Here is a 19,383-nt window from a genome sequence, read left to right on the forward strand (position 1 = left end):
CAATAGGCTTCCATTTGACTCACCAATAGTGAACAGCTATTGATAGTAAGAGCAAAAAAGCACTGAGTTGGGAATTATAAACTTGTCTCTAAGCCTATCTTTGACATTAACTATTTAGCCCTGAATAATTTCCTTGAGCTCTCTGGTTCTCAAGGCATCTACTGAATGGCCTTGATGGCATTTGCCTGTAATTCTAGAAATTTGGGACAGTGAGACACAAGGATTGAAAAGTCAAGAATAGCTTGAACTTGTCTCAAAATAAATAGTACATTATAATTTTTAAATAATAAAAAACAATCTTTTCAAAATGGAGGGGGAAGGACAGCAGTGAAGAGACGGTGAGGAGTGAGTACTGCTCTTTCAGAGAACCTATGCTGCTTTCCAGCAGTCACATGCAGCTCACCAGTCTACAACTGTAGCTCCAAGGCAGCCAAGGCCCATGTCTGCACTTCAATGTCACCTGCACTAGAGTAGATATACTCACATACATAATTTAAAAATAGTAAAAAGAAACCTTCACAATTTAAAACACAAAAGTAGTTTATTTCTACCACAGACAGGTATTTTTTTTTTTTTGACCTGGGTTCTCACATTGCCTTTATTTTTCTCTTTTATTTCTTTTTTTTCCATTTTTTTATTTGATATTTTCTTTATTTACATTTCATATGCTATCCCAAAAGTTCCCCATACCCTCCCCCCACCCCTGCTCTCAAACCCACTCACTGACACTTCTTAGCCCTGCCCTTCCCCTGTGCTGGGTCATATAAAGTTTGCAAGACCAAGGGGCCTCTCTTCCCAATGATGGCTGATTAGGCCATCTTCTGCTACATATGCAGCTAGAGACATGAGCACAGGGGGTACTGGTTAGTTCATATTGTTGTTCCACCTATAGGGTTGCANCCCCCTTCAGCTCCTTGGGTACTTTCTCTAGCTCCTCCATTGGGGGCCCTGTGTTCCATCCAATAGCTGATTGTGAGCATCCACTTCTGTGTTTGGCAGTCACTGGCATAGCCTCACAAGAGGCTGCTATATCAGGGTCCCTTCAGCAGAATCTTGCTGGCATGTGCATTAGAATATGGGTTTGGTGGCTGATGATGGGATGGATCCCCAGATGGGGTAGTCTCTGGATAGTCCATCCTTTCATCTTAGCTCTAAATTTTGTCTCTGTATCTATATCCTTTCATGGGTATTTTGTTCCTTATTCTTTTTTTTTTCTTTATTTACATTTCAAATGCTATCCCGAAAGTTTCCTATACCCCTCCCCGCCCCCACCTCTGCTCCCCTACCCACCCACTCCCACTACTTGGCCCAGGCCTTGCCTTGTGCTGGGTCATATAAAGTTTGCAAGACCAAGGGGCCTCTATTACCAGTGATGGCCGATTAGGCCATCTTCTACTACATATGCAACTAGAGACACAAGCTCAGGGGGTACTGGTTAGTTCATATTGTTGTTCCACCTACAGGGTTGCAGCCCCCTTCAGGTCCTTGGGTACTTTCTCTAGCTCCTCCATTGGGGACCCTGTGTTCCATCCAATAGCTGGCTGTGAGCATCCACTTCGGTGTTTGCCAGGCACTGGCATAGCCTCACAAGAGGCCACAATATCAGGACACATGCTCCACTATGTTCATAGCAGTCTTATTTATAATAGCCAGAAGCTGGAAAGAACCCAGATGTCCCTCAATAGAGGAATGGATACAGAAACTGTGGTACATTTACACAATGGAGTACTACTCAGCTATTAAAAACAATGAATTTATGAAATTCTTGGGCAAATGGATGTATCTGGAGGATATCATCCTTAGTGAGGTAACCCAGTCACAAAAGAAGTCACTAGATATGCACTCACTGATAAGCAGATATTAGCTCAGAAACTTAGAATACCCAAGATACATTATGCAAAACAGAAGAAAACAAAGAAGGATGACCATTGTGTGGATACTTCATTCCTCCTTAGAATAAGGAACAAAATACTCATGAAAGGATATAGGTACAGAGACAAAATTTAGAGCTAAGATGAAAGGATGGACTATCCAGAGATTACCCCATCCGGGAATCCATCCCATCATCAGCCACCAAACCTAGATACTAATGCTCATGCCAGCAAGATTCTGCTAAAGGGACCCTGATATTGCGGCCTCTTGTGAGGCTATGCCAGCGCCTGGCAAACACAGACAGGTATTAAAAAAAAAAAAAAAAAAGCATGCCCTCTTTTCTAATCCTACAGGGGATTCTTCTCTCAAAGCTGCCAGGAAAAATTAAATAAGCACTACGATCTCTTTATTATTTCAAAAGGGCATTAGTCATTGTGCTTTGGCTGGGGGAGAACAGCAACAGTCATGTGACATGCTTTGGTAAAGGAATACATCTTGCTTCTACCTTTATACTGCGATTCCACCTTGTTTCCCAGTATTCCTATGTCACTAATTTTAAAACAACCTGTGTACTTTTGTAAGTCATTGTGAAAACTCAGGGAAGCATTTCATGGGAAATATAGACTTTGTAGCAATCCAGTGGTGAATGCACCACTCAGAGCAAGGCCTTCTGACACAGGAACCATGAGAACCGCACTCCATGTGTCCAGTCCAAAGCAGCACAGGCCATCAGACTCCTGCACAGGGAGCTGCTTTCTTTAAATCCTACCTGCCTTCCCTTCCCCAGTCCAACCTTACCCTCCTTCTCTTCCTGCACACCGTACAGTGTGAAACTGAAATGCACACTCAGCACATTTACTACAAATCACTTCTGATGCTTTCTATAATTAAAATAAGAGACTTTTCACTGTAAAAGTAAATAGTTTACAATAAAATTGTAAAAAGTCAATAAATATTTACTTTTTGTCCTATATGATTCTTCTCATGTTATAATAAATATAATTCACATCACAGCAGGATACAAATAAAAACCCAAATTACAAGTGCTTTGAATCTATACATTTCTATTAATAAATGCTTGGTACTTACTGTTTCTAGAATTTTCTGACTTCTTTGAGGATGAATGTCCTGAAAAGAAAACATTGTTTTACCAAGCATCATCTTTGGATGGTGTTGATAGTTGTAGCTAAAGCTATAAATTCTTCACAAATTTTCTTATGCTCTCAAAAAAAAAAAAAAAGAAAGAAAGAAAGAGAAAGAAAGAAAGAAAGAAAGAAAGAAAGAAAGAAAGAAAGAAAGAAAGAAAGAAAGAAAGAAAGAAAGAAAAAGAAAAAAAGCCCTTTACTACTTTCAGGTCCCTTAGTTTTATTTCCTCAATTAAAACATTAGGTCCTTTTAGACAGTGATCATCTTATTTGTGCATAGGGCGTGAGACAGCTGATAGCTAACATAAAACTTAAAAACTGAAAGCCTATGAACAATCTTACATGGCTTAAACAACTCTTCAAAGGTTGCAAATAATGATGACAATAACAACAGCAACAATAATACACTTCCTTTACTTTGTAGAGATGCTCAGATATGTGTGTGTGTGTGTGTGTGTGTGTGTGTGTGTGTGTGTGTGTGTGTGTNTGTTTTTTGAGACAGGGTTTCTTTGTGTAGCCCTGGCTGTCCTAGAACTTGCTCTGTACACCAGGCTGGCCTCAAACTCAGAGACCTGCCTTCCAATACCTCCTAAGTGCTGGGATTAAAGGCTTGTGCCACCACTACCCAGCTATATACATATACATACACACACACACACACACACACACACACACACACACACACACATATTGCCACTCTACCCACAGGAGAGAGATTTCTGGGGAGTGATAAAAGCACAGGTGACAAAATAGCTGCCCAACAAAACTGGATGAGAGGCTGAGAAGCCTAAGTTTTAGTACAGGTGGGCTTTTTAAAAGTGGGTAGAGGCTGGAGGCACTGACTGCTCTTCCAGAGGTTCTGAGTTCAATTCCCAGCAACTTCATGGTGGCTCACAATCATCTTCCTCTTCTGGTGTATCTGAAGGCAGCTACAGTGTACTCAGTTAAATAAAATAAAGAAATCTTAAAAAAAAAAAAAAAAAGTAGGTGGAAAGGTTAGGGTTACTTTGCAAACACATTGATGTAAGTAGAAACAAAGTGGGAAGGTGTAGTTTGTCAAGGGAGACCTGCTAGCACCACCTGACATGTGAAGGTTACTGTGGGTGGGAGTCAGAACCACCACATGCCACAGGGCAGAGGCTCTTGCACACTTGCCTGTGTGTGAGGACCCACAAATCACAGGGGCTTCAGACAGTAACTTCAGACTAATTTAGAGCTGATTACAACAGAGCACCATAGTTTGAAAAGCAAAATGCTACATCTTTTTGATTATATTTAGGATTTCTGGAGTTTCTTGAACTAATAGAAAAATGAGTGAATTCACTGATTCCACTCACTAATATCTACTAAATAAATGCCTATAGTCTTAGGAATTGGGGGTGAGTTAAACAGCTACGTAATCTCTTCTCTCACAGAAAATGAATGATTTCAAGGGTCCTGTGCATCTCTAAACAAGTACAGGGTACTCTCAGGATGTATCCTAGGGATCTAAGGTAGGTTGGAGAAGTGAGATAGACGTTGTTAAGAAGGGCCTTTCCAACTGAGCTGAAGTGAAATGTGAGGGGTGAGGCTGCTCAAAGGGAAATGTGGAGAGAAGATATTGAACCTCTGTCCAAGAGAGTGCATCTGTATCCAAGTATTTAGTTCTTCCTTTCTTACAAAAGCAAATTCAAACACAAGCTATTGATTTGTCTTAGTTTTCTCTCTACACACTCATTCTGTCATGTGGCACTCAACTGTCCACCTAGCCATTCACTTACTTATCACTTTCTATGGGGGTAACAATGAAGCTATAGAGTACATGTCTCACATAAGGGGACAAAGGATGACTAGGGATAAAACCAGGAGTGCCAACTATCTAGATGTTTAGTCATTATTAAAGATTATTTCTAATTAAAAAGGTCTAGGTAGAGATGAGCTCTTCCTTAATTTATAATAAGCCATGATTACATGGTATGATTACAGTAAGAAGATAACAATATTATTAATTCAATAATGGATATAACCAAATTTTTGAATGCCATATTACTGTTACAGCATATTAGAATAAATATAAAATTTTAAATTCAGATTAGATTGTCGGACTTATTGAGACTTATGGTAGATTTAGGAAATAAGATAGACATAAAAAGACTTTCAGCTTCAAATGCCAGCTCTCAATAAACAACAGAATAATACGTCTACTATCCAGCCATTCCAATTCAGTGACATTTTTGTACTATATACTTTAACTGCATGGCCATTGTGATATGCAAGAAGGAAAAAAAATGCATAGAAGAATGCACCTGAGCCAAATATCTTCCAATCTAGAGCAAGGGGGCCCTCTCCTGTCCAGATCTTATATTAACATTGGGTTAAATTCAGTAGAAGTTATATCTGATTACCTCCTGGTGCAAAAATTCAAGTAGAAGTAACTTTCTTAATAGTGAATTACATGGTGGGCATTAGTCAAATTGCTAAATAAACTATCTCAATTTTTCTCATAATCCTATAAGGCAGCTACTGTAATCAAGATTTTTAGACTGAATGACAGACTGAAGAACTGCTTTACAGTTCTCAGAAAGCCTTCAAGTTCTCATCTGACTGTTATGAATATGCAGGCAGGTGTTCACACTACCCCAGCATACATGGAGAAGGTAAGCTCAGGAGAGTCAGTGTCTTAGCCAAGTAACAAGGCTTGGATACAGCTAGGAGCCGAACACTGTTTGCAGTGTTATATAATACTATACGGTATGCCCCAAAGGAACCAAAACCAATTCTGTTCTTAAAACACTACGAGTGACTATAAATTCGCATCTGAATTCTTGACCACTTCCCTTTCAGTTGTTCTAAAACAGACCTCTAAACAAATCCCCAGATGGATTCTGATTAGTGCTGTGGCCGACTCTATCTCACACTCAGAATGAAGAGCTCTTAATCCTCTTTTACCTTCATCCTCCCCCTTGGAAGCTTCCTCTGAAGATGATGATCTGGATGTCTTACAAGGTGACTCGTCATTCTCAGTCTTGGTTTTAGACTTTCTTTTTGTTGACTTGATTTCTTTTCTCCTTTATGTTAAACAACATAATATTGAAGTTAATTTTTTCAACAGATTTTATAAAAAAAAGTCTGAATTAAAGAAAAACAGTTAAAGTACATATAATTTATATAATAAGGAACCTTGAAAGAGTATGTAATTCTTTTATTTTTTATTCTTTTTGAGATATGGTATCACCATGTAATCTTAATTGTACTGAAACTCACTCTGTAGACCAGGCTGGACTCACAGAGACCTACCTATGCCTGTCTCCAGAGTGTTGGGGGTAAAGGTATGTGCCACCACTGCCAGGCTAGAGTATGCAAATAGTTTAGGTCAATATATAAATTAAGATAATTCTGTAAGATAATAAAGCCTAGACACAAAGAGCTATTTTGTAAATTCTCTTCACAAACAGTGCACTTTTTATGTGGACTCCCTTTCCTAGCACGTAACTCATATCCACTAAGCACTGAGAAGCAAGGGCTGTGACAGATTTAATCCACATGAGAGAGAAGATGCTCTCCTCTCAGAACAAAGACCATAGTAAACATATCCAGGGATGGAGAGAAAAGTGCTTACTCTTAACTCAGATGTCAACATTAGACAACTTCTAATTTACCTTCTTATTGCTCTGGCTCTACCTCTTCTAGGCCAGATTTACAACAGAATATCTGTTGGTCAGTACAACAGGTGAAAAACAATTCATTTTAACTGCTTAAGAAAAGAAACCTGAGAAAACAACTCTCAAATATTTGCTCAGCAGACTTCTGGTTAAGAGACCCATGCAGATGCTATCATGCAGGCACAGTCTTTAATTTTATTTGTTCTTTTATCAAAGTCATTTCAATTCTGAAATGACACTCAAAAGGGAAAGTCACAAAATACCTTCAGTCTCTCAGCATCACTGACAGTAAAAGGAAATTAAGGTTAGGGCTGGCCATTCTAGTAACATAAAAAATCCTGCTGGTTGTAAAAATGTTCTGTTTATTTGTAGTAGCTAAAACACAATGTAGACATGCTTATACCTAAACTTAATGAGCCAGGTGCTGGCATATAACCCCAGCACCCAAGAGGCTGAGACAGGAGAATCACAAATGTGAGGCTAGCCTCAGAAGCAATATGAACTGAAGGCAGTCTTCTTAAAAATTGAAACAAAATAGCAAAACAAAAAAACAAGCAAATAATAGAATAAAACCAAGGCCAATGATCTCACATGAAAGGCATGGTGTAGGCCAGTGACACTCCTAATTCAACATAGCAGATGACTTTGTATTATTATTTTAATTCAACACTCTAGATGACTTAAAGGTGCCTGGGTAAGAGAGTGTGCAATGCAAACACGAGGAATTGAATCTGAATCCCAAGAATCCACATAAATGTCAGGTGTGACCATGTTCATCAATAATCTCAGTGCTTAGGGACAGGAAGGTGGAGAGCAGAGACAGGAACATTGCTGGGGCTTACCAGTCAGACTAGACAAAAATGGTAAGCTCCAGGTTTAGCCAGAGACCTTGCCTTAAGTAATGGTCAGAGAGCACAACACTCAGTGTCTTTCTTTAGCTTCCTAAGAAACACTCCATTTTATGCAGTCAGCTTTGTATCATTTTTAGGACCATTACAGTGTCTGGCTGTTGGCTCCAAATAACAACAGGCATCTATTGCCCCACACAGACTTTCACATATAAACTTGCTTGGCTTGATGAGGGCAGAGTGAATCTCCAATTCCATGGATCATACAACGATGCTCTATTTTCTAAACAAATCCATTTTCCAAATTGAGATTTAGACACTCAGTAAGATAAAATGAGTATGGCCTAAGTTACTACACATTAAAAATGATATTTTAAAAGAAAAAAATTACCTGTGATGAAAGTTTAATTTAAAGGAACATTCTTGGCATAATCCTAAAAGAGAAAAAAATCTGTGTAATTGTATTGCAACTCTATTTCCCATGTTCTTTATATCCCTTATTATACACAGGAAATAATACAAAGAAAATAATCTAACATTATATCTCAAAATAAATTATATTACAATGTTTGAGAATTGAAAATACTTTAACAATGCTTTGTTTTAATTTTTTTTCATACAATATATTTAATCAAACTCTTTCCCCTCCTTCAGTTCCTCCAAGATCCCCCCTCCCTATCCACCACAATTCATATTTTCTCTCTTTTGAAAAAAAAAAAGCATCACTCATTAAAGAAAACTTATCTTTCCCTTTCCCAGCAGCTACCAATCACACAAACTTCTTCCTGCTTCCTGTACCCACTTTCCCATGTTGGCGCTGGGATTCTATCTGGTTTGAACTTGTGCTGGTCTTATATATGCTGTCTTTGTGAGTTCATATATGGGTCAGCCCTATTACATCTGAAAATGCTGTTTTAAAGGTACTTTAGAAAAAGTTTTATCCATTGTGTTTCATAGGCAAAATTAGTATCTGACATCAAAGATCTCTCTTAATATAACAACATGATGAATAATATGTATATAATAATGGTAATGATTATTATTATTATTTGGGTATAGCCATCTCCTCTGAAGTGTTAAAAACTTTCAAGTAAACAGAAAGAAAATCCACTATAAATACTTCTTTTCCCTAGTCTCATTCCAAACTGGCTGACTTTTCCAGACAGGTGCTTCTAAGAGGAACTCACGGAAACCAGTCTGTACTATCAGGAGCAGACTGAAAACTCTGAAGATTTATTACAGAGCCAGAAAAGCTGGTGGTCATAGAAGGAAGGAAGGAAGGAAGGAAGGAAGGAAGGAAGGAAGGAAGGAAGGAAGGAAGGAAGGAAGGAAGGAAGTTAGTTGTACCGGCTAGTTTTGTGTCAACTTGACACAGCTGGAGTTATCACAGAGAAAGGAGCTTTAGTTGGGGAAATGCCCCCATAAGATCCAACTGTGGGGTATTTTCTCAATTAGTGATCAAGGGGGAGAGGCCCCTTGTGGGTGGGACCATCTCTGAACTGGTAGTCTTGGGTTCTATAAGAGAGCAGGCTGAGCAAGCCAGGGGAGGCAAGCCAGTAAAGAACTATGGCTTCTGCATCAGCTCCTGCTCCCTGACCTGCTTGAGTTCCAGTCCTGACTTCTTTCAGTGATGAACAGCAATGTGGAACTGTAAGCCAAATAAACCCTTTCCTCCCCAACTGCTTCTTGGTCATGATGTTTGTGCAGGAATAGAAACCCTGACTAAGACGGAAGGAAGGAAGGAAGGAAGGAAGGAAGNGGAAGGAAGGAAGGAAGGAAGGAAGGAAGGAAGGAAGGAAGGAAGGAAGGAAGGAAGGAAGGGAGGGAGGGCGGAAGGGCAAGATGAAAACTAATTTTAAAAAAGAGCAGTGTAACACTGTAAACCATGGTTATAGGAAACTGCTGTCTGCTGGTGAGCTCTAGGTTCAGCAAGGGACCTGGTCTTAAATGAGCAGTGCTGAGAAACTCAGAGAGAACAACACTCAAAGTAACATTTATCTCTAATCCTTTTCTTTCTTTTTAAGTTATATGTTTGAGAGTTTTGTCTACATGCATGCCTGGACCATGTGCATACAGGCTCACTGTGGAGACCAGAAGAGGGCACTGGCTCCCCTGGAACTGGAGTTACAGATGGTTGTGAATCATCATGTGGCTACGGAAATCAAACCTGGGTCATCTGCAAGAGCAGCCAATGCTCTTGACCTCTAAGCCATCTCTCCAATCCCTCTACACTGTTTCCTAATTACATGTTATTGATTTTGTGGCAAGGGGTGTGCATGCACCACAATGAGCATGGTGAGTGTATGGAGGTCTGAGGACAGTTTGCAGAGTCTGTTGTCTCCTTCCACCTTGTGGGCTCCAGGGAATAAATTCAAGTTGTCAAGCTTGGTAGCAGGTGCCTCACCCACTGAGCCACGTCACTAGCCCATCTCTATACTTTTAAACAATACTGACTGGTGCTAGGGTCGTTAGTTGCCCATCAGAACCAGAAGAGATGGCTCTACTGAAGATACCATATGCTTTGCTTGTGTGAGAGACAAACCTAGCTTTCACAGTGCCGGAAGGTACCGTGCAGGGTGCTCTGGGAGAGTTGTCATCAGTGGTCTTACTCAGCTATGAATCCTTCATGTTATACAACCCATCTCCCAGACAAGATGTGCCTGCCTGCCCACGGATATGATAGTGGTATGACTGTTATGGGGTAATCAACTGATTTTGGATGGTATTTAAGGCTCACTCTACAGGAGGAAGTCCACATGAAGTATTGGTCACAGGCTTGTGGCTGGTCCTAGTATGGAAGCTATTGCTATTGCTTTCTTAAATAGTCTGGTGTGCTTGTCAAATTGTCTCCTAATTACCCAGAATAGTGCTAGGCTCAACTTTTTTGCAGTGAGAGACAATTATGAGTGCAGAGATTCCTAACTGGTCAAAGAGCTGAGAATAACTGGCTCAGCTCTTTTTTGTTGTTGTTGTTGTTTTTTGGTTTTTCGAGACAGGGTTTCTCTGTATAGCCCTGGCTGTCCTGGAACTCACTGTTTGTAGACCAGGCTGGCCTCGAACTCAGAAATCTGCCTGCCTCTGCCTCCTGAGTGCTGGGATTAAAGGCGTGTGCCACCACCACCTGGCTTCAGCTCTTAATAGGGCACCTATATTAGAACCTCCAAGGCTCAGGGGACATTTCCAATGAGAAAGCAGAAGAAAAAAAGAAAAAGAAGACCCAGAGGTAGCACAGTGTGTCACATAACCCCGTCTTCTGAGCATGACAGAACTACTACACCCTTGGATCCTCAGCAGCTGTGACTACTTGTGTAAAACCTTCAGACTAGTAAATGCATGAACATTCCATCATTGTGGAGTTGGGGGAGCCTCATGAGGCTCTGGACTCCTGAAGATTTCTTCAGATATATAGCAACTGGTAAGTGGAGTCCTGTAAATAATCCCTCACCATTTAAGTAACCCTAACTACACTTATTGGGTCACACAGACACACACAGACACACACACAGACACACACACACACACACACACACACACACGAGGACTAATGAGGAAGAAAAAGGGAATCAGTGTATGAGGGGGCAAGAGAGAATAAATGGCATATGTATATGTGTGTATGTATGTGTGCATACATGAAAATGGTATAGTGAAACCCATTATTAAGTAAAATCAGTATTAAGTTAGTTAAGTAAAAACTTTTTTAAAAGGATACTTTCCCAAAATTTTCACTCACTGTCAAAAAGAAAATTTATTTATTGCTGATACCACATTATGGCTGCACAATCAGATGTAAGGTCTACACTGCATTTTCTGATACTGTTACTTAGACTCCTAATCTAGTGCCATCCTCAAGGTTGGGACAGCTTGACTCTACAAGTTACCAGCTGAAATCTGACATTAGAATTGTTTTATCAAAGTGTTTCCATAATGCTAAAGACTTTAGATTCAAAATTTATTTGAGGTTTGGGGAAACTACAGGGAAAAAGTATACTTTCAGGAAAATATACCAAATCTTTAAAATTAAACAGTACATACATTCAATTCTAAATTCAAGGTAAACTTGGAAGAAATCCACTGAACAGGCCTTACTTAATTTAACAAGTGCGTTTCTCTTTTCACCGTGCTCAGTGTAACCGAAGTTGACTTCCCAGCTCCTCAGGCCTTCTTTTTCATTACAATATTTATTTCCACAAAAAAACTGGCCTGCAAAAGAAAAGGACTGTAACCCACAGTACGATAGGATTCACCTACAAAAACTTATTACCTCTAAAATTTTCTTTTAAAAATTATAAAATAAATATAATAAATTCAATAAAAATTCAGCATGAAAAATGATGACCACACTAATTATAGCATGCATGTATTGAAATATGAAATCAAAGAGATGCTTTTTTCCTCCTGCAATGGGAATTGAACCTAGGACCTTGTGCATGCAAAATGTATGTTTTACCATTAAGTCTTTAAAACAAACAAACAAACAAAAACCCCTATTATGTTTTGCTTGCTTGCCACATTGCCTAAGCTGGCCTAGAACTTACTTGTTCTAAAGGTCAGGACTGAATTGCAGACATCCCAAGGGTAGCTGGGACCATGAGAGTGTGCCACCAGACCTGGTTAAAGAGCTGAACTCTTAAACAAAAACTGGCACACAATTCCTGTTGGTAAACTATTAAGTAGAATTTTAGTGAGTCTATATTAGATAATATTACACTTTAGAAAGTGAAAATATTAAGAGTACTAACTAAAACCCTGAAAGAGATCATTTCCCAAAAGGCATGCTCTTAGATGTCAGTCCTTTCACTATTTAACTAAATGTTAAAATCAATGTTTTCAAGTATATCATTTTCTTAAAATTCTAGCTAAATCTTCTAACTTCTAAGGACAAAAAAATGATTTGGACGTGAAAGGACAACTCAAAACTATTTTGGCAGAAAAAAAGAAAGTAAAAATGATTTATACAAAGAACAATTTCCACCACAATAATTTGCACCAAGAGTAACAAATAGAAACCATGAATTCCTTTTCATAAAATGCAAAAGACTGCCAAAATGAAATTCTAACATCAGCATCCAAAGGCTAATTTGTAACTCTGTCTTCTGAAACAGAATCTATCACATGTACCCCAGACTAACCTCAAGCTTACCATGTAGCAGATGAATTGAACTTCAAACACATTTTCTGCATGGATGGATGGAATCTATCTATCTATCTATCTATCTATCTATTGTGTATATACATACATGTCATGCCATGAACTATGTAAGGAAGTCACAGAATTACTGTACAAGTCATCCCAAATGAAGAGCTAACTAATTAAGCACAGTTTAGCATGTTTAGTAATGTCTGTTAAACAGCAAGCACAACACGCTGTTTTAACAGAGAAACAGCTTGGTCTCTGCTCCCCCACTAGCTCTATATTCATTTAAGAACTTAGAGAATGCCTGCCATTTTTTTAAAGGCAGTTTTATATACTCTCCTAAAAATTTCACTTGACAAAATTAATACAGATATTTTTACTAGTGACATCTCAGATATCTCATAATTTTAGGTAAAGATATAAAATAAAACATGACCTTAAGAAAACTTTTGAATTGCCTTATTTTTTAAAATGTTTACTTAGCTGGGGGGTGGGAGAGTAGGGGGATGGGGAGCTGGGGTTGGTGGTGGCAGTGGTGCATACCTTTAATCTCAACATTCAGGGAGCAGAGGTAGGAGGATCTCAAGTTCCTGCCCAGCCTCATTCACAGAGCAAGTTCCAGGACAGCCAGGGCTACACAGAAAAACCCTGTCTTGAAAAACAAAACCCAAAAAGTGTATTTAATATTGTGAGTGCACAGCATGTGTGTGTGTGTGTGTCTGTGTGTCTGTGTGTGTGTGTGCTTGAGCACACACACACACACACACACACGTGCATGCGTGCGCACATGGCATCCATGTAGAGTTCAGAGGACAACTCTGTTGAGTGCATTCTCTCCTTTAACTCTAGCTTGAGGGATTGAAATGATGTTGCTAGGCTGGTGTGGCAAGTGTTGTTATCCACCGACCACCTCACTGACCCGAGAGAGAGCTGCTTTAAATTCATTCCCTTTCCTTCTCCTCTACAGAGCCTTCATCGTTCACAGAAAACACCCCTGCCACTCATATACGTGCACGTCAGGCACGGTGTTGGGAGCGGTCAGAAGAGGGCTTCTGATCCCTGGAGCTGGAGTGCAACTCTATTGGGTTCACATATATTTTACTTCTACTTCAAAATAGTGATTTTTGTTGGAATATAGTACTATTTTGTTATAATTGATAATCAAGCACTTGTTCCTTGTTACTAAATCTTTAATTCTTAAAACATTGTCCACATATCCTCAAATATTCTAAGGACCAAATTCTAAAGAAGTCATGAAAGCATTAAATATTAAATTTTTAAAGCATTATATATTAAATTTTTTTCAGAAATACATTTTCCCAAACTTTATTTTTATAAGAATCTCACCTGATGATTTCAATTCTATATAACAAAGTAAACTGTGATCAATTAGAAAGTAAAAAATTTTTTAAAGTTACCTTTTCCTGAAATTACTTCTTTTTCTATTCGCCACCTAAATCCAAACTGGTTTAAAAAAAAAAAAGTACATTTATATAAAATAAATGTAAATACAAAATTTAAATTAATATATGTACAAATCTAAACTCAAAGCCAAGGATGGTGACATTTTCAGCCTGAAAAATAAACTTAATTATCAGTGTGATGGCTTTTTCTCTTTTTTACAGAACTTAAGGATATCTCCTGACAATTACCAACCTCTGTTAAAAATGAATTTTAAATACCTAAAATCTACAGGAGTTGAGCCAGGATAACATCTGCATAGAACATCTATGCGTAGTATACAGTATTAACAAGAATAGGGGACTGTGGTTATGGCCAAGGGTATTACTTCAATATGTTAACCCTGAGACTCAGTGTACTAAGAGAGAATTCAGAGGGCTGGAGAGATGGCTCAGTATGTAAGAGCACTGGCTGCTACTGCAGACAACCAGGCTTAACTCTCAGCCCCTATGTGGTGGCTCAGAACTACCTACAACTCCAGCTCGGAGGAGCTGACATCTTCCTTCTTCCACAGGCACTGCACACATGTGGCAAGACATGCAGGCAAAACAGCCATACACATTTTTTAAAGGGGAAAAATATAAATAATTCAGATAAAACATTCAATTTCTTGTTAACATTCAAGTTAAGTTTTTAATCATTTATTTCTTAATTTTTCAAATTTGTATCTTAAATTCACACAAAGATTCAAAAAATGTCAAAACATTCTAGTTAAAATGTAAATTAAAATAAAATTCCCCATGTCTATGGGGGGGGAGTAGAATAAATATCAAAAAATAAGAAGTAAAAATTTTAAATTACTCCCTTTCATTTTATGCTTAAGTGTATATCTGTGTATAGAGATTACATGCCAAATAGATTGGACCAGAAAAGAAATTCCTCCCATCACATAATAGTCAAAACACCAAATGCACCAAACAAAGAAAATATTAAAAGCAGTATGGAAAAAGGTCAAGTAACATATAAAGGCAGACCTATCAGAACTATACCAGACTTCTCACCAGAGACTATAAAAGCAGAAGATCCTGGGCAGATGTCATACAGACCCTAAAAGAACACAAATGCCAGCCCAGGCTACTATACCCAGCAAAACTCTCAATTACCATAGATGGAGAAACAAAGATATCCCATGACAAAACCAAATTTACACAATATATTTCCACAAATCCAACCCTACAAAGGATAATAGATGGAAAACTTCAATACATGGAAGGAAACTACACCTTAGAAAAAGCAAGAAAGTAGTCTTCTTTCAGCAAACTCAAAAGAAGATAGCCACACAATCATAAAAATAGCATCACAAATAACAGGAAGCATCACTATTTCTCAATATCTCTTAACATCAATGGATTCAATTCCCCAATTAAAAAAAAAAAACAACAGAATAACATACTAGATATGTAAATAGGACCCAGCATTTTGCTACATACAGGAAACGCACCTCAGTGTCAAAGACAGACACTACCTTAAAGTGAAGGACTGAAAAACAATTTTCCAAGAAACAAGCTGGAGTAGCCATTCTAATATCGAATAAAATCAACTTTCAACCAAAAGTTATCAAAAAGGATAAGGAAGGACACTTCACACTCATCAAAGAAAAATCTACCAAGAACTCTCAATCTGAATATCTATGCTCCAAACGCAAGGGCACCCACATTCATAAAGAAAACTCTACTAAAGCTCAAAGCACACATTGCACCTCACACAATAATAGTAAGAGACTTCAACATCCCACTCTCATTAATGGACAGATCATAGAAACACAAACTAAACAGAGACACATTGAAACTAACAGAAGTTATGGACCAGATGGTTTTAACAAGTATCTATAGAACATTTCATCCTAAAACAAAAGAATATACCTTCTTCTCAGCACCTCATGGTACCGTCTCCAAAACTGACCATATAATTGGTCACAAAAGAGGCCACAATAGATACAAGAAGATTGAAATAGTCCCATGCATCCTATCAGATCACCACGGGCTAAGGCTGGTCTTCAATAGCAACAAAAACAACAGCACACCCACATATAAATGGAAGCTGAACAATGCACTACTCAATGATCACTTGGTCAAGGGAGAAATAAAGAAAGAAATTAAAGACTTTAGAATTTAATGAAAATAAAGGCATAACATACCCAAACTTATGGGACACAAATGAAAGCACTGGTAAGAGGAAAACTAATAACTTGAGTGCCTCCAGAAAGAAACTGGAGAGAGCTTACACTAGAAGCTTAACAGCACAAAAAGAAGCAAGTACACCCTAGAGGAGTAGATGGCAGGAAATAATAAAACTCAGGGCTAAAATCAACCAAGTAGAAACAAACAGAACTATCCAAAGATCAACAAAACCGGGAGCTAGTTCTTTGAGAAAATCAACAAGATAGATAGACCCTTAGTCAGACTTACAAGAGGGCACAGAAACAGCATTCAAATTAACAAAATCATAAATGAAAAGGCAGACATAACATCAGCAGCCCAGGAAATTTAAAAAAAAAAATCATCAGATCCTACTACAAAAGCCTATACTCAATAAAACTAGAAAATCTGAATGAAATGAACAATTTTCTAGACAGATACCAGGTACCAAGTTAAATCAGAATCAGATAAACCATCTAAACAGTCCTATAACCCCTAAACAAATAGAAACAGTCTTTAAAAGTCTCCCAAACAAAAAAATCCCAGGACCAGATGGTTTAATGTAGAATTCTATCAGACCTTCAAAGAAGACCTAATACCAATACTCTTCAAACTAGTCCACAAAATAGAAACAGAAGGAACAGTACCCAACTCATTCAGTTAAGCTGTGTATTCTCCCTTGGAGATAGAACAGTTTCTGTCTAATCAGAAACTTGGCACAATTTCCTTTCATAGAGAACTTCATAAGAGATTTTCTTCTACTTCTATCATGTTTAATATTCTAAATAGAGTTTTAAAACTGGGAAAAAAAAAACAGTCACAGGAGTGCATGCACATATATGGATGGGGCCAGGAGAGAGCCAGAACAGTGTCTTAGGTGCTTTACTCACCCTTACCTATTCTTTGAAGCAAGCGCTCTCTCTCTGACCCTCGGCCTGCAATTTTGCTGGGAGTGGGGGCTAGGATAGAAGCTAGCAAGTCCTAGAGATCCTCCTATCCCTGACTACATCCAGGCTGTTACTACAGGGTGTGTGTGTGTGTGTGTGTGCGTGTGTGTGTGTGTGTGTTTACATATGTGTGATTGCCTGCCTTGCTACATGGGTGCTGAAATCCAAACTCTCATCCTCAGGTGTTTATGACTCCTCAGCAAGCACTCTTAACCACTGAGCCATCTTTCCAGGTCCCTGATTCTAGTAATATTTTTAAAATGGAGACTTTAAATACTTTGTGAATTATCTGTTTTCCTTAGCTAGACTACATTTTTTTTTTTTTTGGAGACAGTATCTCCCCCAAAACTTGCTCTGCAGCCTAAGCTGGTCATGAATTCACAATCCTGCTACTGCCTCAAGTGCTGGGACCACAGGCATACACCATCACACCCATCTAGACTGCAGCCATAGAGTGTGCAGTCCAATTTCAATAAATACTGGAGTGTATCATTAAAAAAAAAAAAAATCCATGGCTGAAAATCTACTTTGCCACATAGCCCTAGAAAGGTATTTCAGACTTGGTACAGTCTAGTAAATACAAGCAACTCCTGGTGGCTGTGGTGATTCCAGACTAGTTACTATGGTAATTAGCTGGTACAGACAAGTGCTATGCAATGGCATTCACAACTAGTTTGTAAGGAACTGAGAAGTCTTTTGTCTACCACAACCACATAGATTTGTATCAGGAATATGCAAAGTAATTATTGCTACTGCCTATAAAGAACTAGAAAACAACTCACAAACTAAAGACATTAAAGAAATCAAAATAAATAAAAAAAGAAATCCTTAGAATCTCTTTTAAGATAGTTGTTTATAAATGGATTATTTTTTTCCTTAGTAGAATCAAATAGTCACTCAGTCCTTTTAACATTTCCAACTGAGATCATCCATTCTTGGATTACCTTCTCTAGTTCCTATGAAGTTGAGCTAGGAATAAAACTTGCATTAATATTAAAAAAAAGATGTAATGTGGAAATAGGAATCTGCCACTACTAATCAGAATTGACTGAAAGTTAATTTTACCAAAATAGAAATATTTACGTAGAAAAAATGCATCTGCCACTCCATAAGTGGCAAACAATCAAAAAACTGCTGATTTAAAACATGATCTATGAAATGAGACATCATTCTGAAGTGTTTAATCACTAGAGGCTCAAGATGAGAGCCCGGATGCAATCCAGTTGCCAACTGTGTAATTTTAGATTTTTTATAGATGATCTCACAAACACAAAGCACCTGTCCTTCATAAATCCCATAGACCCTTTAAGCCCTGTGACCACAGAGGGTAAGTGGTCAAAATGATATTCAAAGTGCAAGATAACAGATTCAAATCAGTGCCAGGAAAGAATAATGTGGGTCATGGTAGTTAATAAAAATTGATGCTGCAGTTGAACAAGAGCTCCAGCTATATATATTCCTAGGACATACCTTATTTTCTTTGTATCTACTGAGATCAGCTATGCAGTATTCCTTGAATAATTTATCATAGTATTTCTTTGCAAGTCTCTTCTCCCTAAATCCATAAAAAGTATGTATTATACATTTAGCAATCCAACCACAGTTTGATACTTGGAAGAAATATCAAATAGATGATATATATATGATATAAATATTAATGCTAAAAGAGGCCTAATATAGACAGATGTGATGGCTGTCTAGAGATGAACTGTTAATGGCGGCTCTCAGAGAATGAGATGGAGAATTACTCTTCATTTATTACCCTCAGTGATGTCAGACTTTGAAAATCACTTTCATGTATTTTGTTTTCCCAAATTATTCAAAACATTTTATAAGGAACATACAATAGCTTACTATAAGACAACAAACAGCATAATTATTTTTGAAGACTAGGTCAAACAATTACAAGTTAATTAAATTACCAAAGATTACCCAAGGAAGCAAACCAGAACCAAGAGTCCTAAATGTAGGTTTCTATCCTTCAGAAACTGTCTATGAGAGAGCTGAACACCTTGATAAATGACTAAGACAATACATATTGTGGCTGGAGAGAGAGCAAGTGTTGTTTTCAAAAGACCTTAGTTCAGATCCCAGCACCCATGCTGAGTGGCTCACGACCTCCTGTAATTATAGATCTGGACAATCTGATGCCCTCCTCTGGCTTCTAAGAGTTCCTACACACACACACACACACACA

General features: G+C 38.2%; 1 protein-coding gene across 4 annotated transcripts in view; it reads right to left on the reverse strand.

Annotated features, from left to right (window-relative positions):
* The window catches only part of LOC110329052 (protein FRA10AC1 homolog), a 75,833-nt gene that overhangs the window by 5,439 nt on the left and 51,011 nt on the right, over positions 1–19,383 (reverse strand). For all 4 annotated transcript variants that reach the window (XM_021208606.2, XM_029540596.1, XM_029540591.1 and 1 more), the window contains 6 exons: positions 18,657–18,741; positions 14,059–14,104; positions 11,593–11,706; positions 7,898–7,940; positions 5,946–6,064; positions 2,962–3,000 (listed from right to left, as the gene is read on the reverse strand). In XM_021208606.2, the coding sequence (XP_021064265.1) occupies positions 2,962–3,000; positions 5,946–6,064; positions 7,898–7,940; positions 11,593–11,706; positions 14,059–14,104; positions 18,657–18,741 (446 nt within the window). The remainder of the gene's footprint in view (positions 1–2,961; positions 3,001–5,945; positions 6,065–7,897; positions 7,941–11,592; positions 11,707–14,058; positions 14,105–18,656; positions 18,742–19,383) is intronic.

This window comes from Mus pahari, chromosome 1 (genome assembly GCF_900095145.1).
Source record: "Mus pahari chromosome 1, PAHARI_EIJ_v1.1, whole genome shotgun sequence".
In the NCBI taxonomy this organism is placed as follows: Eukaryota; Metazoa; Chordata; class Mammalia; order Rodentia; family Muridae; genus Mus; species Mus pahari.